Here is a 22,581-nt window from a genome sequence, read left to right as displayed (position 1 = left end):
GCCTTTGTATCTGTTGACCAGTGTCAATAGTGGCAATGCATTCACATGCTATCCTTAGAAAGGGCCACTCATGTATCCAAAACATATTTTCCATCAAAATCGTTTTCTTTTCCACATAAAGCATAGCAGCTTATTTACAGCAGTCAGCCATTTTTAAGATCATAACCAAGCTCATCATGTTTTCTCCTCAGATATGGAGTACAATTTTATTTTACTTTTTATTTTTTGTTTTTTTTGAAGCAGCATCCCACTATGCAGCCCTGCCTGGCCTGGAACTCGCTATGTAGACTGGGCTGGCTTGGAACTCACAGAGATCCTCCTACGTCTGTCTCCCGAGTACTGGAATTAAATGCCTGGCTAGTGCACTATTGTAAATAGAACTAATAATTCTCACTGAAAAAATTCTGAATTACCATCTCTGAAAAATGATGATTTAATTTCAACATATGTTTATGTATGAAATAAAGTAACATAGCAAAAGAAAATATAGTTGGTAACTGCATTGATGGTACTAAGGCGGGTGCTGTGTTCAGACCATGGACTGATTAGGATTTGGGAGTTCCTCATATTCCTCCGCATAGCGTTGATAGTGATCAGTGAGGAGGGGCTGATTGGTTTCGTCCTTGATGTTTCTGGAACGGATCAGACAAGAAGCACCCACAAAAATGAGTGCTACAAGCAACAGCGCAGCAATCACTGCAATGGAAATGATCTCAGATATGGCAAATTCCTGACCTGTGTGAAAAATAAGACGGAAGCAAAGAAACATTAAAATAATTACCAACAACATTGAACATCTCAAATTTCAAGACACTTTTAAGAGAAATCCTCACAGTTTTTACTGGCCATCCTGCTTAGGATAGCACTGGTTATCTTGAGGGTACTTTCTGATTCTATGAGTGAGTCATAGTGGGACTTATTATCATTTCCCTTCTAAATTCAAAGAAATGAGTCCTCAAAGTGTTTGAGACCCTGCCGAAAGCCAACAGGCTAGTAGGAAGGGCAGCTGGTTTTGGAGCCTAGGTTTTTCAAGTCCCCAGTTCTGTTGTCTTTTACCGTGTTCTGTTGCCTTTATCGAGAAAGATTTAAAAATCAAAAGTCTTGGATTTCAAAATCTCAGAAGCAGCAGTTTAGAATATCTCAAACTTTCTTCATTTATAAATACAAGCAAGCAGCATGGTCTCATGGAAAAATTGACATTATGGAGGTCTAGGCTCAAAACTCATTCTCTCCTTCATTGGAAATTCAGCCTTTAAGAATTAACTTCTGGGGCTGAAGAATGGCTCAGCAGTTCAGAGCACCGACTGCTCTTCAAGAGGACCCTGGCTCAGTTCCCAGCACCCATATGACAGCTAACGACTATCCTTAACTCCACTTCCAGGGCATCCAGCGCCCTCTTCTAGCTTCCACCAACACTGCATGCATGTGGTGCACGTACATCCATGCAGGCAAAACACTCATACACATAAAATAAAAGTAAAAATAAAAAAGAGTTAACTTCTAGGTTTGAGCTTCCTTATTTGAAAATGAGAAATATAATACTTGCCTCCACAGACTTCGAGGATTAAGTGAGATACACACTGAACAGTTAGCTTAATGCTGGATCAGCATGAACGCTCAATAAGAGACAAATTCTTTTCAATCCATCAGAAAGGTTTATATCCAATGGAACCTGTCAGCTTCAGAATGCTGTGACAACCTTACTTTAAAGATGACAGATTTGCTTTCGGAGAATACCACAGTGAAAACAGACTTTCAACACTGACCTGGCCATTGAACGTCATAAGCATATCCCAGGTTGTCTGGAGCAGTAACAAACATTTCCGTGTTGGTAACTGGAGGCCAGAATGGTACCATATTATATTGTCTATTATGTCCAATGGGAGCATTTTCCAATGGGAAGGTAGATATATCTAAAATAGTCCCAAGACAACTTGTTAAGAGACACAGGTTAGCAGTAGAGTCACTGTTGTATTTTGCAGATGCCTACTCTACAAGGAGCCCATGAGAAGTTCTTCCTACGATGCACCGAGTGAAGAGTGAAGGAGCTTCATGACGGCAAACGACAGCATGAACCGAAATGTTTTGAATGCAGTACCAACAATTCACTTGACAGAAAAAGACTAAAGGCAGGAAGATTTTCGTATGCTATCATAGAAGACGGCCATTCATTTTTTGCCTTTAAATTATAGATGCTAATTTAAATAAGACCCATTAAACCTTTTTCAGAGTCAGATACTCTTCCTTTTATATGTCAGAGTCTGTAAGTCAAATCTGAGAGCTAGTTGACATTAACTACAAATATATCTGCTTAATACCTTTTCTGTTTATATATTTAGAGAAATCAATATTAAATACATTCCCATGTTTCACCGTTAGCAAAATGTTCTAAAATTTGAATCTGATTTCTAGACCCCAACTTGCTTCTTGCCGTCCTTGGCTTTCTATCTGAGTCAACCCCATAAACAGAAGACATTTACTTTATGAGGCTCTGCCATCAAAGATGAAGTAGCAACAGATTCTTCGTGCCAAAGCTTTCTGTTTTTATTGTTAATTCTATATTTGTTATTAATTTTCTTCTTAATTCTATATTCTATACAAGTAACTATCAAAGGCAATAGCACAGAACCAGTGTTGGAACTATGCTTAGGTGAGGCACTAATGGGAATTTATTTACAACAGCTACAATATAGAGGAAGCCAGTCAGATATTAGGTGTTCTGTTTGGAGGCATCTAGTTTGAGGAAACATCAGTACTATTCCTAGTATGCCTGGAAGATGGCATTTGTATTTCTGACCTTTCTTTTACTGCACTAAAGCTAACCGAAGGTTTACTAAGGCATACTGCGTGCCTACTAGTGCCAGACATTGGTCTAGACAGTGGGCCTATAACAGCTGAATGAAACATCCAAATTCCTGTCTTCAAGGAACTCACATTCTGCTATAATATTAGTAGCTATCAGTAAAAGTTACACGTTGAGTTTATAATTCAAGCACAATTTAAAACTCTCCAGCTCACCTTTCTCCTGAATCCTGACTTGACCACTCTCAAGTCAGTTTGTTTTAAGCTTTGTGATAAAGTTCACTAAAATGGGCAAAGGAATAATTGTAAAAATAACAATCACAATTGGGTTATCATGTATCTTCTCTGTGCAAGATCCTTCTAAAGATCCCCATTTCTCTGGCAGTGAAACCCACTGATCTTGAGCCTCTAAAAGACCGTTTTCTACCGGCCTCCCTCTCCCGCTGACCTCTTCCCTGCTCTGCTCTGGCCACATCAGGCTCCTTTCTGTTCTCTCTCAGGATGCTCCTCTTCTCTTTGTCTAAGTAGCACTCCCAAGTTTTATTTTCTGATTTTATTTATCTACAAAGACTTTCTACCACACACCACATATTGGTTTACATTTGACTGTTGTAATTTATACTAACAGGCAGGAAAATTCCAGGAGACAATTGCTTTTTCTGAGTTTCACATGCCACTTCCAGTCCCTTGAACACGGTCTAGGAAGCATTAGATGCTCAGTTAACAAGAGAGAAAACATATCTGTCTTTCTGAGGCTGGCTTAATTATCTTCAGTTACTTTTACTTTCCTGCAAATAACATGACCTCATTCTCCTTTATGGCTGATACAAATTCCATTGTGTGTGTATATACTACATTTTCTTTATTCCTCTGTTGTAGAACATCTAGTTTGGTTCCATAACTTAGCTATTGTGAATAGTGCTGCAATAAACATTGATGAATAAGTAAAAGAAATAAAGAACTTGACACTATAAGTTACCAAAAAATTCATTGTGCTTTGTTGTTATGTATGTAAATATTCATGAAACAGAAGCAGAACACTAATTACTACATTCATAAGAGTTTGACAACTGAGCAAGCGTTTATGTGTAAGTTACCTATCTGGTTTGTCTTTATTGAGATTTAGTTTCTTTTTATAGTACAGGATGTCCTTGAACTCTAGATCTTCTGTCTCAAGGTCCTAAGTGTTAAAATTGTAGACACACTACTACATTTGGCAAATTATTTGTTTCTTATATAATTTCTGATGGAATAAACTAATGATCTGGAACAGATTGCAATAAAGTTTCTTATTATACACAAAAACGCAGGAAAATAAGAGGCTGGTCTCAGGGGTAGATCGAGCAATAGAGAGCTAACCTCCAATACCATGTTTGTGTGCGTCATAAACGCACAGAAGCAAAATTAGAACATTTCCCAAGCATGAAAATTTAAGATGTCTAAACTTTCATGGCTATAAGAAGCAGTACATTCTCTTAGCTGAGTAAGGGTGCAGAAAGTGAGGCCTTTAAAACAATATTTTAAACAATTTGCTGAAACAAACTTAAAAGAGATTTCCCACAGTGGACATAAAAATCGTTAACTTTTCAAGTTGAGCAAACTTTCCATTTCTGTTAGGCCATACAATAACAAAACTTAAAACTGTGGATTACGGTTATGGATTGTTTTGTCTTTTGTGACATCCAAGGAGAGATCACATACTTCCATTTATATAAAAAGCAAGGAGAATGTTTGTTGGAAAATATGAGTAAGGAAAATCTGAGTAATATGGTAGCCACCTTTTCATAAGAAAATTGAGAAGGAATTACCTGGTTAGTCACCCTGTCAATGATAGTGTCATCTTAAAGTTAACTATACTGAGAGACTTCTGCAGTTCCAGAGCGGTTTTGAATATTTGGAATTGGCTACAGCTATTTCATCCTTATTTTGGAGCCTATTCTATGGGTGTCAAGCACTAGTTTAAATTGATAAGCATGCCATTGGAATATTCCATTTGCAGAGCTTCCAAAAAGAAGATGCAAGTGTCTCACCAGCATTGTGTCTCCTGAGCCATTCATCAAAGACCGCATCAGTGAAGGTGTGCAGGAGGACAAAGATAGGATCATTGGGAGACAGATGGGTTTGTCCTCCTGTTCCATTCAGGAAGAGGTGGGCCAAATTGTGAAGGCTTCGAACTGCAGGGTTGTATTTCCCTGTGGGGTCACTGTAACCTAGATTTAAAGGAGAGATGAAGATAGTAGAAAACACTCTGAGTCAAGAGTGGTGATTATAATAAGAAACAGTTTCTCCAAAGCTTGTTAGTCTAAATATTGCCTTAGTGTAATCACACTGCCCCTCTGTAGTGATGGCTGATGGCATTTGCTTGCTCTACTCAGAACTAGTTAGTTCTAAGGCGCTAATACAGCTTTCTAAATGTAGCTTCTGGGTTAACAATAATGGCCTGCAAAGGACAATGGTCAGAACACACAGACTGCTGAATTTTGACAAGGCAGACATTGTTCTACATGCAAATGAAGCTAGTGAAATCTCCCAGGTTTGCTCAAAGCTGTTGCCACCAGTGGAGAACACTGTCCTGGAACCTGAATTGCCAGCTGTTACCTACTGTCCTACCATCCTCTTTTTCAACGAATGTCAGCATATTGACTTTTAGGAAATTTTTGTTATGGGGAAGCTAAAATGCCCCAGCATTTCCCTTCTATTTCTGCACTACTCTTAAACATCTTGAAAGAGTACTGTCAAAATATTTAGAGGATTTTCATATCTCTGTATAGTAGACAGATAAAGGTAAATGCAGAATTGGTCAGAAACCGATTTGGAGGGCTGTGATGTGGGATAGAGTTAAGTGTGTCTGATGGGGTTGAAGCACCATGTATGTTGCAGCCATTCATTCATTCATTCATTCATTCATTCACTCATTCATGGATTTTTCATACATTTATTTCCTAATTTTTTTGATTCTATACTTTTTTTTTTTAGAAATAAGTACTTATAATCTTATAGATAGCAGTTTAGTCAAAATGTAGTAAGTGCTGAATCAGTTCTGTCACTGACTTAATAAAATCTAAATGAATATAAGGAGTGCACACAATTTTGATAATAAAAGGGACTAAAATTAAAAATAATCATTAGATTTACATATCATGTGTCTCATATCATGGAAGAAGGCCTTTCTTTTCTATTTGAAGGGGGTAGAGAACATCTAACGTGAAATGCTAATTAACACTGAAGGTAAATTTCAACAGTAACAAGTTCAGTACAAAGTTAAAAATAACTGTATTCATTTACAAAGTCGAATATATTATCATATGGCACATCATAGTAAAAACACTAAATATACAAAACAAAGAGACAATACTGTTAGTGCTGTTGAATGAGGAAAACCAGGCTGAAAATTAATAGATGCTGATTTCAATATTTATGGACCTTAAAAGTGTTTACAAGATGTTACAACCTAAATAAAACATGCCCAAATCAGACTTTCCAGACTGTCAGCTAATTGGAACTTAAAAAAATATTAATCTTACTTTCCTAAAGAAATAATTTTATTGGTATTCAAGTCTCAGTATCTGTTAATGCTAGAGCTTCATATAATTACATATGTTGGCTGGATAACTGCCAGAAAAAAAAATTTAGTTTTTCACTATTTAAAAGAATAATCTCCAATGGCTTCTTCTGTGATAATCAATAAAGTCTGATTTTTTTAAAGCAAAAGTTCTTTTTTGAGCAGTAAATTGTGACTGAATCACAGTAAACAGCTGGTTCATATACACTCCGTGGCCAACATGGCCCGAAGCCTTTTTAAAGACATCCAATTTGGGGCATTTCAGCATCCTTTCCTGACTAGGTTAATTCAAAATGCCAATTTTCTTTACTTACCTTCTACCGTGTTTCGAAAACTGTTTGAAGAATTGGAATAAAAAGGAGGTGTGTCAAACACACCCACCTCTAAGCACTGAGTGACATCCTGTGCTGCAGGAAGACGCTGCACCATTGGTCTGTCCACATTTCCAGCTGGATTTCTCCTGATGGGCCCACCCTCGGTGCCTAGGCAGGAACAGGGCATGCAAACAGTTAAAGGGCATCTCCAGGGCTGAGCACTGCTCTCCACAATCTTACACACAACACAAACACTAAACGATTAGTCTTCCAGAGGAGAAATTAGAAAATACATGCTCAGTGCCTTACAGTGAAAAACATCCTAGGGATGAGTTAAAAAGATACATGATATACAAAGATCTCTGAAGGTCTGGGCTGGAGAGGTCGCTCAGTGGTTAGGACATGCACCGCCATTGCAGAGGACCTGAGTTTGGTTCCCAGCATCCAAGTCTAATGGCTCACAACGGCCAGTAACTCCAGCCCTAGGGGCATCCAAGGCCTCTGTCCTCCTCAGGCCCCTGTACTCGTGGGCACACACACACACACACACACACACACACACACACACACAATTAAAAGATAAAAATCTTCAAAGTCTGAAGGAAAAAAATGATTAGCAGACAGGGGCCCTAGTGTTTGTTAAAGTGCAACACGCTTCATCACAAGAATGTAATACAGCGAGAAACTGAATTTGGTTAAAAATATCTCACAAACCTAAATTCCAGACTAAAATCTATACTTCACATATGTATGAAATTTTGCACCCAAATGCCATCTGTTTTAAATCTTCAAAGAAATAATAAGGAAAAAAAACCCCATAAATCTCCTTGGAGAACTGTGAATATTTCAATCAACAAAACTGTCTGCCATTTCCATCGCTTAATGTAATAATTAAGGTTTTACAAGGGTAGGTACAAACAGGTTAATACAAAGATGTACTAGGTATAGATAATGTATAGGTGCTTTAAGGGAGGAGAGAGATAGATAGATAGATAGATGATAGATTATAGGTAGCTAAGAGAGAGAGAGAGAGAGAGAGAGAGAGAGAGAGAGAGAGAGAATAAAGAATAAATATACAAAGAATCCTGAAGGATTAGACATTTTCACAGAGAAAGTTAGAGAAATTTTGCGAGGAAGTATGTAGAGGGAGGGACTATGCAGAATCATAAACTTTGTAACAAGAATCTCACCAGAACATGAACTCTCACCAAGTTCTTGGCACAGTATATGGGATTTTCTAGGTGACAAGGAGTTTTTTGCAAACTGTTGATAGAAAGGATCATGTAGCTGTGAAAAGGGAGCTGCTTGGATAAAAGCTTGCTTGGAGCATAGCAGCCTGTAGGGCTAATGTGGAAGTAGGCCGGAGCCATATTATGAAGAAATCAGGCACTAAGTTTAGAAGGTCATACTTGGGCTGGAGAGATGGCTCCTCAGTTAAGAGTGTTTGCTGCTCTTCCCAAGGACTGGAGTTCAATTCCCAGCTTCTACATGTGGTGGCTCCTAACCACCTAGAACTCTGGCTCCAGGGAATCTGATCTCCACAGGCACCTACACACATGTGGCAAAGCAACACGCATATGTGGAAACACACAGATAAATATTTTTAAAAGGGGTTGTACTTATTCATTAGGTGGTGAAAAGAAATTGGAGCCTTAGGTGGAAAGTGGGGTTAGAAGCACTTTGCATCAGTATAGCCGGACCTCCAGAAACAAATACCCCAAATGGAGCAGGCAGATAATCCCAACTTCAACTCCTATTCTTTCCCTTCATTTATAAACATCCTACATTAAACTCCTAGCATAATGCTTCATACCTAGTGCATTAGCATAGCAATATTTAAATACCATAGAAACAAAACACAGACCTATATTGGGATTGGAGTATTCATGTACATTTCTTGTATGTAGGCTGTCATAAGATTGTTTTTCACACACTAGTAGCTCTAAACCATGAGTTTAAGATGATATTTTGGGGACTACTATTCAGGGGTTATCAATAAATTCCAAAGGAAAGTACTGACAACTTGGGTTTTAATATAGTCTTCTTAATTTACCTTTGTGGGGTTTCATGGTATAGACCTTGGGTAGTAAGATACTAGTTGAGGCAGTTTGATTCTATCCAAGTGATTTTTAAATTAGTTTGCACATGGACAACCTCTGCCAGTACAGTTATAACATCCTATAGGGTACGTAGAACAGCCCTGTGAAATTTCCACATAGAAATGAATGGGAAGCTCAGAACATGTGAGGGAAAATAGATTTGAAAACTACTCTGAAGAAGAAAAACCAATGCTTTTCACATAGTGAAGCAAGAGGATATCTTAAGGGCTCAAAGAATGTTAGGTGTCACTAACTCACTTTTTAATCTACTAAATTCAGTGTAACAAGCATATAACAATGTAAGTATGCAATATCTAAGGAAGAATTGCACTAGGGGTGTGGATGTGTGAGTCTCCTGAAGATGATGACAAAACTATAGAAATGGACAAGATTTTCTAGGAAAAAATAGAAAAGAAAGAATTTCTACGAGAATTGAACAAGGTACATGATGAGAATCTCACACTGTATCAGACACAGGATATGGTTGACAAAAATCTTGTTTCCCTTTCTTCTTTACCATGCTTAACTTTTAAAATTTTACTTATTTGGGTACACACACACACACACACACACACACACACACACACACACAGAGGAGGAGGACAATCTTTAGGAGTTGGCTCTCTCCTTCCACTCTGTAGGTCCTAGGACTCAAACTCATATTGCCGGGCTTGGAAACACGATGGCTCTTCCTGAACCGGCTCACCAGCCATTTTTACCATGTTGAATAAATACACCACTGGATTGTCATATCTGCAACTGCAACAATGAATCATCTTTTAAAAATATTTATTTTTATTTTATGTGTATGAGTGTATTGCCTGCATGTATGTGAGTGCACCCATGTTGTGCAATGCCCAAAGAGTGGATCCTCCAGAACTGGAATTAAGGATGGTTGTTAGCCACCATATGGGTGCTGGGAAGTGAACCTGGGTCCTCTGTAAGAGCAGCCAGTGCTCTTAATTTCTGAGCCATCTCTCCAGCCCTTATTATTTTTCTTAATTTTATGTGTATGAGATTATTGCTTGTGCATAAGTGCACCCATGTCATGCAATGCCCATGGAGGTCAGACAAGGGCATTGGACCCCTTGACACTGGAGTTATGGATGGTTGTTAGCTGCCCTGTGAGTGTTGGGATTCGAATGTGGGTCCTCTACAAGAGCAGCCAGTGCTCTTTGGTCCTCTGCAGGACCAACCAGTGCTCTTAACTATAGAGTCACCAGTCCAGACCCAATAATGGATAATCTGAAATTTGCTTAATACAAAATAAATAATCCTCAACTTTTCATGAAGCTACATTTTTGAAGTTTTGAGACTTGTCAAATTGAGTTTTAGAAAAAAATCCCACAGGGCTTGAGAGATGGCTCAGTGGCTAAGAACACTGGTTGTTCTTGCAGAAGATTCGGGTTCAAATCCCAGCATCCACATGGCAGCTAACAACTGTCCATAACTCCAGTTCCAAGGGATCCGACAACCTGTTCTGACCTCTGTGGGCATTGCACGACACGGGTGCACTTACCTACATGCAGGCAATATACGCAAACACAAAATAAAAATAATAAATAAAAGAAAAAAGAAAAAACGCAACAAAATAAAATATTCTTTACTGTTCTCCACTTAGGCCGTATTTTCATTTACCCCTTTAAATTATTCTTTATAGGCTGGGAGGATAGCTTAGTCAGTAAAGTGCTTGAGGACCTAAGTTTGACACCCAGAATCTACATAAAAGAAAACTAGGGGAGCTGGCTCTCTTGTAATACCAGCACTGGGAGAGGCAGGCGGATCCCTGAGGCTTGCTTGCCTTGCTGCCTGATGAGCCCCTGGACACAGAAACTCTGCCTCAAAAGTGGGGCATGGTGGCACACACCTTAATCCCAGCACATGGGAGGGAGGCAGAGGCAGGTGGTTCTCTGTGATAGAGGCTAAAGAGCAACACTTGAGGTTGTCCTCTGGCTTCTGTACACATGTGCACTGCACATACATGAACATGCATGCACGTACACTTATACACTGATGATGGTTTATTTTGGTATCTAATCATGAACATGACTGAAAATAGTTAGAAAATGCCCAGACTCAAATACCATCTTTTTCTGGTGGGAAAAAGATGGATGTGTTGGTATTTGAAGGTACTCTGATCTTCAATTCCATTCCTCTGTCACAAGGTGGGACCACTTACTCATCATGTTGAACTTCCACAGGGAAACTTTATAAACTATTACATTTCTTACAGTAATACAAAGCTAAATGATTTTCTACTGGCAAAAAATATACTTAGCTCTTTTTGCTATATTTAAACTACTCCTTTCAAGTGTATGAGATAAAGTTGATGCACAAAATGTGTGCAGAATAATATAACTGTAGGAAAATACATTACTGAACTTCTAATTTTTATATGGAAGAACAAATGTCCAATAAATCCTGAAAGACCTGAAGAACAGAAAGATAAGGTACAGTAGATAACACCAATGATTCACACCTGTAGCACAGGGAAGATAATATAGTTCAAGGAAGAAAACGGTGAGTTCATGAACAACCCTGTGCTAGAGGCATCACATCCTGCAGAGAGGATCCTGATACAACAGGTGTGCACTTGGGTTCGGTGGGAAGAGCTGAAAGCAGACAGCCTGGTAGGCATCGCCTGGTACAGTATCTTCCTTTTCTCAAAGGTAGTCCCTAAACCCCATTTTGGTTTTGAAATCTCTGACTAAATAGGCATGCAAGCCTTTTCTTCTCTCCTCTGCTCATGCCTCCCCTTTCGACTTGGGCGCATTTCCAACCATTTTTACATATTTCAGATTTTCCTGGGAAAAACTTTCAGTGAAATTCCGACCCAAGATGCATGACAGATAAGCAGTGCTGGGCCTATTAAGAGGATCCTTGAGGATAAAGACATTCACATTCACTGACCAAACTGTTGAAGAAAACCAACCAAATACACAGGTGCTTTTGTTTTCTAGGAGCGCCGTGTAGATACTGCCTTGGCTCCTGGATGTTCAGTGTGCATCTGCACTGACTCTTTAATGACTGAGCAGATTTCATTCTGAAGATGTGCCTTCCAGCCAGTACAACCTCCTTATCTAAAGAGGAACTCTAAGTATGAGCTGTCTTCTGGGACTTACTGTTACAAAGGGTTCCCAGGGTATCATAGTCTTCCAAGGATTCGCAGACCACTCTCCATTGAGAAAAAACAGAGTTGGGGCTTATAAGAGTTGGATCAAAGTTGCTTCGAGATCCCATCAGATCATCCGTGCAGACATCGCAGATGTTTTTCCCAGTTGCAAAATTCCAGTACGGAAGGGAGAAAGAAGGCTCCTGCAGCATTTCCTGAATCACAGAATCCTGTTAGTAAGTGCTCGCCGGCTCTGTTTACATTGTCTCCTGGCTTGCTCTGCTCTGACATTCATTTCCTTCAGCTCTTTCTTAACCACTAAGGAACCAGTTAGTATATTAATGTCTGCAGAGCCCAAGAATCTAAACATCTTAACTAAATTTGTAGGGCTGGAGAGATGGCTCAGCGGTTAAGAGCACTGGCTGCTCTTACAGAAGACCTAGGTTTGAGTCCCAGCACCTACATGGTAGCTAACAACCACCTGTAACTCCAGTTTCAGGGGATCTGATGCCCTCTTCTGGCCTCCTTGGTCACTGCACAATACAGGTGCACTTACATGGAGGCATAACACTCATACACGTAAAAATGAAAATAAAAATTACAGCCAATTTTGAAACAGATGCATCTTTGCTCTGGAAACTTACTGACTATGTCAATGCTGTTGTAAGGAAATGCTTCAACTAATTATGTGGTTATCATATAAATTTTTAAAAATTAAAAAACTTAAAAACATAAAGGCAAATGAATAAAAAGTTTTAACTAAGTTTATAATTTAGGCAGTAGAGGCAATGACACTCACTTCATGCAGAAATTTCTACGAATAATTTTTGGGGAAGAATTCTTTTCCTTCATTGGCAGATAATTACATTTCTGTTGGTTATATCAAAATTACACTAATACCTACTTCTTAATATTTCTCACTTCTGTTTTCCTACTTTTAACTTAAGCACCACAGGCACTTAATAAGGTGTAACCTCAGCTTTGAAATGTTTGTAGAACAGTGATTTTTTTGTTTTATTTTTATTTTTAATTTGAGTGATTACAGTTAGGTAGATTCTGGTTTGAGGACAGACCACAAGTTTTCTTTCACACTTTATCTGCCAAGCACTGAAGGTGTTTTATTTAGAGACTCATGCTCTAAATCTAAACTGGTAAGACACAGGCTTCTGCCTGAAACTCATAAGACAGAAGCTAAACAGAAGCAGAAAAAATTCTGCGCCTATTGTTCCCGAGACCAGTGACCTAGTTCCCATTTAGAAATGATCTCACACTTTCAGAAATGTTTAAGCCCAAGATCACATGCTTATTTCATTGGGCTCCTTAAGGCGTGTTCCTCCTTCCTTCACATTCTTCTGGCCTTTGGGGAGTTGCATTCAGAGGGTAAGAGTTAATGTGGAGCTGCCTCGGCCTTCTCATGCCCTTCAAGCACTCTGCCTTTTCCCTTTAATTCCTTTCTAGGAGACATTTCGTTATCCTTGGGTATTTTAGAGGTTCAGATGCTTTTCAAGGCATCCCCAGTTATTGATCTCCAGGGGTCTGTCTTCTCACATGAAAGCTGTCGTGGTAGTTTACAAAAATTAGTGACAGCTTCTGTGGGATCTTTACGGACCGACAGTGGTTGAGCAGCTGACATTTGGGAGTCAGAGCATTTTCATATGTCACTGCTGCTGAGATGCGTGTAGACTGGAATGTGCTGGATGCCTTGTGCTTCGGGTTAGAAAATGTAAATCATGAGGTTGCAGTTTATGCAGAAAAAATTGGGGCTTTTAGATACTTTCCACCTGTCCTTTCATTTTGTTTTGCCCCTGGGAAAAAGCCTGAAGGGAATGAAGATCTAGAGTCAGTTACAAATGACAGATTTATCTACTCATAATCTACTAAATGTCTTCCTTGTAATCACAGCTTTAAAATACAAGGCTGAGAGCACTGGATGAGCTCATTTAATCACCTTCAAAGTGCACATGGATAGACTACTGTCAAATATTTTACTCTGTATTGCAATGTAATGCATTAATTCTGTCTCTTCACCCCCCCACCTCCACCCCCTTGACATGCTGGCACAGCATCCAACATCAACAGATGGGTCTGGATACCTTTTTTTTTTTTTTCCTTTAGATCTTTTCAGTTAATTTTAAGATTAAATTTGGGGTAGAGATCATGACTGTTGTTTCACATAAGAAACAAGTTTACTTGATCGAGTTCATAGTTGAGATCCAACCTGGGGCCTTATGCTTACTAGGCAAGCTGCTGAGCTAAATGGCAACCCCTAATTTTTTTATTTTTAAAATAACAATATTTCTCCCAAACAATAGAGCAGTTAGTAAAAAACAAAACAAAACAACAACAAAAAACCTCAGCAAGATAGATATCCACGCTATCAGACATGTTAGTGTGTTTTGAGTACATTTGCTTTAAGAGCAAATGAACTTACTGTGTTTGAGCTGAGGTCTACTTCATGTCTCCCCCAAAAGTCAGTGTTTTCAAAAGAAAAGTAATATCTAGCGATATGTCAATTTTGGGTCCTTTTAGAGAAATAGTACATATTTGAGGTGTACAACATGCTCTCTCTCTCTCGCTCTCTCTCTCTCTATATATAGATGTGCATATATGTACATACACATATAGTGAAATGATTACTACAACCAAGAAAATGAACACACCCATCATTTCTTTATAGTTATGTGATGTTTGCATATGGGTTATTCTATAAGCCCCAAAGAAGTAGGTAGGGGCATAAAAAACATAGTTTAATGAAAAGGTAACAAAGTAAATAGGAACTATGTCCTTGACTTCAGCACTCAGAACAGCAGCTGGCTCAGAAGATATATACATTTGGACAGGTGCAGAGGGACACACATACACTCACTCACACAGCCAGGAGGGGGCATCTGCTCACATTCCACAGAGAAAGATTCTGTGTAAATGAGACTTTTTTTTCATTTCAAGTGTCTTGAGTCATTTTTCCAATTATCAAGCTATAGAAAATTCCCAAATTTTAATTTCCACCTAAAAAATGTCTCAGTTGACTTCCTCATCACTGTAGTTACTTTCATTTCCTTTCACTAAAGATCAAATTTTGCTAATTAGTAAGTCATCAGTGTGGTCTGATGTCAGACCACAAAAGCACCTTGGTAGCATGGAACCACTCTGTCGTGGCATGTTGTCATCATTGGAAACAGTGAATTACAGTGACTTACACACAGGGCAGATCACATCTAAGGAGCTGAAAATGGCTCAGCATACCTGCATGTCTCTCTCCAGCTGCAGTAGGTGGTACCTGTGCCACGTGAGAAAAGCCGGCCCCTCATGAGAGAAATCCACATCCCCAAAGCTCTCCTGCCCGAACCCAAGGAAAGTTTTTTTGACTGAATAATAATGTGTCCAAACAAAGTAGTTATAAATGGAAATGTTCTGGAACTGTGGTGTACTGCCATCTGTTCCCAGTATGTCTTCTGACCTCCTCGTGGCAATGACAAATTGAGGGTGAGTTGTTCGCTTTGCCATGTCCAGGGCCCTGATGAAGTGATTCTTTTCTTCTGTACTCAAGTCGAGAAGATTTCTCCTGACTTTAAAAGAAAGATTAAGACATGAAAACATCTGCCTTGTAGAGATGGTAGCACTGATTGTGCTAATTTATCCATTAATGATCAGCCTCATTTATCCATTAATGGCTACACGTGCACCTGTTCAAACCTGCTACAAGTTATTTTACTGGTGGAGCATCATTTCCAATGTTCTTGGGATCAGGTGTTTTGGAGTTTTAAAAAATTATTATTATGTTGAAATAGTTGCTTATACATGAGGTATTTGAGGGGATTGGATCCACAGTTAAATGTAAAGTTCATTTGTTTTCTGTACACACAGCCTGAAGATAGTTTTAGACCACAGTTTTAATGAATTTGTGCTTAAAACAAAGCTTGACAAAGCTGAGCATGATGGAGTATACATTAATCCCAGCACGTGTATCTCTGTGAGATCGAGGCCAACCTGCGTTCTACATAGTGAGTTCCAGACTAGCTGGGGCTATAGGGAGACCTTGTCTTAACCCCCCCACCCCCCAAAAAATCTACGAAAACAGAAATAAATAAGAAATAAAACAAATTACCAAAAACACACAAAGCATAAAATTGTGGAAGTTTCCATTTGTGGCATCATTTTGGGGCTCAGAAGTTTTTGTTTGGAGCATTTCGGATTTCCGGATTAGGGAGCCATTGAAATCGTCTCAAGCCTGGCATTCCTCCTCCTCCTTCTCCCTTCAGTTTGCTGCTGGCTTTCCAAGATTTCTTTAATCTTACCTGAGGATGCATGTGACACTGTCTTATTTATTTCTGCTCATTACTGGTGGTTTTTTTCTTGGAATTTTTTCCTTTTTAAACATCATAAGCCTTGTAAAACAAGGTAGATGGCATAGGATAGTGGTCAAACCAGAGACCGTTTTGTGTCCTTTAGAGCAGTTTCCTAGACCCAATTTTCATACTTATGATATTGGGATATAAAGAAAACCTGCTTTACAAAAATATTAAAATTAAAGAGCACACTTGTAAAAGCAATTAGATCAAAGCTTAGATCATAACAAAGTTTCAAAAGATAGTCTGTGACTGGGGATGGAGAGATGCCTTAGCAGTTAAGAACACTTGCTGTTCTTCCAGAGGACCTGGGTTCGATTCCCAACACCCACATGGCAGCTAATAACTGTCTGTAACTCCAGTTCTGACCTCTGTAGACTTTGCACAACACGACAAGGATGCACTTACAAATACATGCAGACAATACACTCATATACATAAAATAAAAATAATAAATAAAACATTTAAAATAAAAAAGCTGTCTAGCACAAGGAGAGCAACCAAGGGCTGTTGCTGTTTCTATTTAATACTACACAGACCTGCCTCTTCATCTTAAATACCTGAGTTCCATCATCACTGGAGGCCATCAAGGCTACTTTAAGAACAGAATTGTGAGAGTGAGATAGATCTCAATGGGAATTCCTTGTTTACAAAGCACCAGTGTGAGTTTGACCTTCCTGAATGTAATCTACAAGGATTAGCATAAATGCCTCTAGTCCTAACGATCTTGCACAGTTCCTTTAAAGTGGCTGTCTAACAGCTGTTTTAGAAGGAAATACTGTGTGTGGTGGGGTAGGGATGTCCACTGATGTCCAGTGTCCTCCATCTCTCTCTGCCCTTAATCCTTTGAGACAGGGTCTCTCACTGAACCTGGAGTTCATCATTGTTTTTGACAAGACTGGTGGCCTTCAAGCCCCATGGAGCCTCCTTTTTCTGTAACCCAGTGCTGGGTTTACAGTCCCATGTGGCCCTACCCCACTTCTTATGAGGGTACTGGGGAATCTGAACTCAGGTCCTCATGCTTAGACAGCAAGCACTTTTGCCCACCAACTAAGCCTCCCCACAGCCCTATGGAAATACTATTAGTTAAAAGATCAGAGTTTCAATCCCAAACCTTTATACCAGACAAGTTTCTTAACGTTCCTAAGCTTCAATTTGCCCAGTTGGGAAGAGGATTGCACTCTACGATTTACAGGTATTCCCTGCTTTAAACGGTTTAGGATTCAGTGGACGATCCTGAGTCACATCCAGGCCCTGGCTGATGCATCCCACCCCCTTCTCCTTTTACCTGTGAGAAACTTCTGGTTGCACGTAGCTCCTCTCCAGCCGGGACGGCATGTCCCACAGTTGTGTCCTGAGAAATTGCCGTTGCACCGGCACGTTCTGTTGAAGAATTTCAGAGGCCAGCCCTCCCGGTCATCTCTGCCGTCGTGGGGGTAATGAGGGCTGTGGGGTCGGGAGTCTGCAGTCACAGCCTCACACCTGCCCCTCCCTGATGATGAACCACAGGGGTCAGTTCCAGGCCCAGCGGAAGGAGAGAGGTCTGGGCAACACACCCCACTTCTCAGAGCCTCAACATTGGCACATTCTCGTGGAAATTGAGCCCAAGCCTGCTGATAAAGCATCAGGGGGAGTAAAATAGATCCCAGAGAGAGGACTTGGTCAGATTTCATTCTTCTGGATTTAAGAGTGCAAGAAACAGATCTAGTCTGCAGCTCTTTGCATAGAGGAGACTGGGGCAGTTAGCTAAAAATCCAACTGGAAAAAGAAAGCAAAATGGAGTTATGCAAGTTCTTTTTCCCAACCCACTCCAAAATGTAAATCTTTCATCTAAAAATGACATCTCCAAACAATAATTTACCTTTAAGTATTTGTCATGCTTAGTGCCCAGGTCCCCAAATTCATTCTTGTATTTGAGGTTTCTGCATTTTAAGCGTCTGCTCATAAAAAATACCCTAGGGCTGGAGGTATGGCTCAGCTCTTAAGCACACATACTGCTTTTGCAGGAGACCTGAGTTTGATTCCCAGCACCCAACTCAGGCAGTTCACAACAGCCTGTTGTGCTGGCTGCAGGGGATATGTCATCTTTACACTCCTGGGGAGCCCACATTCACATGCACAAACCCACACGGAGATACACACACATACACACAACTAAAAAATAAAACAAACCTATTAAAACTACTTAATCCTAAGTGCTATTTATCAAAAGCGTTCACTAGCAGGTGACTACCACTGGTAACATTTAACCATGGACCTGAAAGGAGAATTGGGAGCAGGCTTTTGGCAAGCAAATTTCCCCAAAGAACACTTTATCTTAGCGGAGTTTTGACCAGTCCACCGGCTTCCCACAGAGCTGCTCACCAGGGCTTCTGATTCCTGAGTGGCTTCTGGGCCTTCACTACCAGCCTTGTGTGTTTGTTTGTCTCCTAAGGCCAGCTGTTAACTGCATGTGGATTTCTTCCAGACAGCAAATCCCAAGCCAGATCACCCAAACTAGGAGGGGCTGGTCCTCTGCTCCAGCCCACACTAATCCCTTCTCACACCAGTGAATTCTTCTGCCCTTTAACAAGGCCTCAGCACATGACTGCCTTCCCACTGATTTCCTTGTGATAAAGTTTTAAGGAAAGGTCAGACACACTAATTTGGAAGATGTGTTAGAAACACTAAAGAACTTCTGTTTTTGTTGTAGTGATTTCATTTTTTCTCTGTCTGTACACCACAAAGGATGTAACAAGATGAATTACTTTCTCAGTGACACAAAAACCAGGCCGGTACTTATATCCAGTGGTAGTTTTGGGTTGTGCTCTGTTAAAGAGGCATTTTCTTTAGAAGACCCATGAGTATGTAGTCAGCATTCACATGTAACCCTGTTAGGAATGCAGTTACTGTACAAAGCTTACTGTAATTCATGATTTGGCTGCCTTTTCAATTCTAAGATATGAAAGTGTTCAGAAAGCTACATGAAATAACTAAACATGCAGTTAATAAACAAAAGGCAACAGGATAGGTCTATAAATTAAGGTAAGAAAGAATTAAGGGTCTCCTCTGTTGATAGTCTCCTGTCTATGCTGTCAAATTGATCTGTCACAGCCAGCATTATATCAAACTGTGCTTAGTACGATATGTGCCTGTAAGTCTAAAGTCATTTTATTATTTTTCAGCTTTTACTCAACTATGAATATAACCTGTTAATGTGTATACACACTAGGATATTTCTTTAAATGCTTAAAAAACCGAGAACATTTCTTATTCTGTACATAGGGGGCAGTGCTATGTTTTGTGAGTCACAAGGCTGTTAGAATCACAAAGATGACACCATTCCCAACTAAGTGGGCTTCCATGACTAGACTTTTGTCACTGACATGTTTCTAAAGTGTATTTGAGTTGCTGCAGCAAAATCTTATTGTTTTTTAAATGGCGACTTGATATATCATTCTAATATCTATTTCCCCATTCTCCATTTGTTGGACTTTTGGGTTCTTTTTCCGCATTTTTTGTTTTATGAAAAATACTGCTGTAAACAGTCTGTTGAACACATACACACCCACAGAAACACACACAGACACACACGTATCTTCATGACAAATATCTGTAAAAGGGAATTGTTAATCATAAGGTTCGGGAATACATATCAAGTAATTTTAAGTTATTTATAAATCATTTATATTGCTTTACATTTTCACCAGCAGTGCTCACAGTGTTTATCAATTCACAAACTGACTAGCATTTAGTTTTAATAGACATAATTGTCAGTTTTACATGTAATTGTCTACACTTACCCTCAGCTTCACTTTCTGTGGTTTCAATTATTTGTAGTTAGCTGGTTTGAAAATATTAAATAGAAAATTCTAGAAGTAGTTCACAAGCTTTAAATTGTGTGCCATCTATGTAGAATGATGAAACCTCACCCCAACCATCTGGTCATGAGTTGTCTATACTCCATGATTCCACTTTGTGTGTACTTCTCATTCTCTACTTGTTGCTAGGACGTTGCTCTGACTTCTGTCATCTCCCTGGTCCTTGAGGTCTCCATCAAATGAATGCAGATGAAATCAGAGAACAGGACTAAAACACAGGCAGGGTTTATTAGATCTTGACAAGCAGCAACAAGCAAAGTGAGTGGGCAATGATCAAAGGGCCATTGTGGAGATAAGTGCTCTCACCAGGTGAGATGGACAATGGCCAAAGGGACCAGTATATGAACCTACATACTCTCCCACTGTTGAATTTTCTGAAAGTTTCTGGAAGTCAGCTTCCTGAGGGGTGCTTTCCTGCCAGGGGATCAACAGGTTCATTTAGATGAATTCTTAAGGGAGGGGACAATGCTATGCCTGTTCTTTGCTTGAAAACCTCCAGCTATGTAGTCATCACATGCTCTTTTACATAGTTTAGGATGTCATGTCTCTACTCAGGGGGAGAGATACAATTCAGATCCCATTGTTTTGAGCAATTATCAAAGTCCTGTAGTTTCAGTTCCTGGCTTTACAAACTGTTGATTATGGAAGAGTGTTCATCCCCAGAGACTTCCCAGCCTGCTGATGTCTGAGTAGGTACCTACCAGAGTCAGTTTTGTATCAGAGGTTACCTGGCAATCTATGGCACTATTGAGATGCTTGGGTGGGTCCGGATAAGCTTTATTTATTTACTGATGGCCTCTCAGTGCCACAGTCCTGATGCTGAAGGAGGCCTAAGAGTGCTACTTTTAACAGGAAAAAAAAAAAAATAGAAGGTTTTACTTAATCAGAAAGAAAAAAAATGTTGAGGTTTCTAAGTTCTAGGGTAAAAATGTCTAAGACAAAACATAGCAGGTTCTGTACAAGGGGTGATTTAGCCATACTCTGGGAGGTGTGGAATGTGACCTTCAGATGGTAGAAAGCTAGTGCACATCCTAGATTCTGTCCTCTAGATAAATTATCATAAAACACTAATTAATGGCTATATGTTTCATGAATATCAGTATTTTTTTGATGAACTTTAGCCTCAGATTGATTCCTTATGTGTGTGTGTGTGTGTGTGTGTGTGTGTGTGTGTATACAGCATTACTATGGCAACATTATGATCACCTGAACAAAAAGCCTAAATCTTAAATTTTTGAAGCTGGCCCAGATTCAGAGGATGCCCATTCCCTGAGATGTCTCTTGGAACTACGCCGATGGAATTGTCTGGCCAGAACTCTGTCCCTGAAACTGTGTTCTGGGGTCTGGTCCCATCCATAATTTTATTCAAAATGGTTTCTCCAGCTTAATTGGGGAAGCACAAGCTTTGTGCCACCCTAATCTTAACAGACCATCTGCCCTTTCATTCCTAGTTCTAGAATAGCTCTTTCATCCAAGGTCACATACCCTTCTCTATCTTCATCCTGTACAATAGAGATGAAGTGCTGCCCTTAGTGCTTTGATGTTAGTTCTCAGGCATAATCTCATTCATTCATTCATTCATTCATTCATCTTTTTGGTGGAGTACCAAACTGAGGTTCCCAGGAAACAAGATCAGGTGCCCAGGTCACAGGACACAAGAGCACATGGTTTTTGCTGGGGGTTAATTAAAAGTTATCAGTCCATATTATGTCCATGTACAAAAGCCATTCCTATATTTGTGTGCTTTTTCTTGTGGGTACACTGTGCACATGTATGTGCTGGAGACCAGTGGTCAATCTCAAGTGTTGTTCCTCAGATACTGTCCACCTTGTTAAAAACAGGGACTTGGGGTTAGGGAGATGGCTAAGCAATTAAGAGCACTAACTTCTCTTCCATAGGATCTGGGTTTGATTCCCAGTATCCACATGGTGGCTAACAATCATCTGCAACCACAGTTCCAGGAAATCCAGCATTCTCTCTGGCCTCTGGGGGGCTTTGCATGACATGGATGCACTTACATTCATGCAGGCAAAACACTCATACACATAAACAATTAAAATAAAAACAGAGTCTTTCATTGACTTGGAGGTCACTGATTAGGCTAGACGGGTTGTCCTGTGAGCCCCAGGGATCCCCCTCTCTTTCCTCTCACTTCCTTAGTACTGGGGTTACAAGTGCACACTACCACTGCTGGCTCTTTTACATGGGTTCTGAGGTTTGGACCAAAATAAGAGCCCACTCCCTTTCCTTTGTATGTGTTTTTTGATCAGAATATACCCTGTTTTCTTGGAAATGGAATTTTCAGACTTGTTTTCTTACACACTGTCCTAGTTTGTTTCTTCATTGCTGTGACAAAATACTCTGACTACTACCAACTTGGGGAGGAAAGGGTTTATTCAGCTTATATCTCCCAGGTGACAGTTCATCAGGGAGCCCAAGGTAGGAACTGAGGGCAGGAACCTGGAGGCAGGAGCTGGAACACAGGC

General features: G+C 39.8%; 1 protein-coding gene across 1 annotated transcript; it reads right to left on the bottom strand.

Annotated features, from left to right (window-relative positions):
• Positions 1 to 495: 495 nt before the first annotated feature.
• On the bottom strand, positions 496 to 18,005 carry Tyrp1 (tyrosinase related protein 1). The gene is made up of 7 exons (XM_008848810.3): positions 17,524 to 18,005; positions 15,133 to 15,455; positions 11,900 to 12,104; positions 6,679 to 6,846; positions 4,833 to 5,012; positions 1,767 to 1,913; positions 496 to 735 (listed from the first exon to the last, which is right to left on the bottom strand). Exons 1-7 carry the CDS (start codon positions 17,906 to 17,908, stop codon positions 530 to 532), a joined length of 1,614 nt encoding a protein of 537 aa, XP_008847032.1. The 5' UTR covers positions 17,909 to 18,005; the 3' UTR covers positions 496 to 529.
• Positions 18,006 to 22,581: the final 4,576 nt, after the last annotated feature.

The sequence above is a fragment of the Nannospalax galili genome, unplaced genomic scaffold, assembly GCF_000622305.1.
Source record: "Nannospalax galili isolate Female #2095 unplaced genomic scaffold, S.galili_v1.0 scaffold663, whole genome shotgun sequence".
In the NCBI taxonomy this organism is placed as follows: domain Eukaryota; kingdom Metazoa; phylum Chordata; class Mammalia; order Rodentia; family Spalacidae; genus Nannospalax; species Nannospalax galili.
This window is presented reverse-complemented; position numbering and strand designations above follow the sequence as displayed.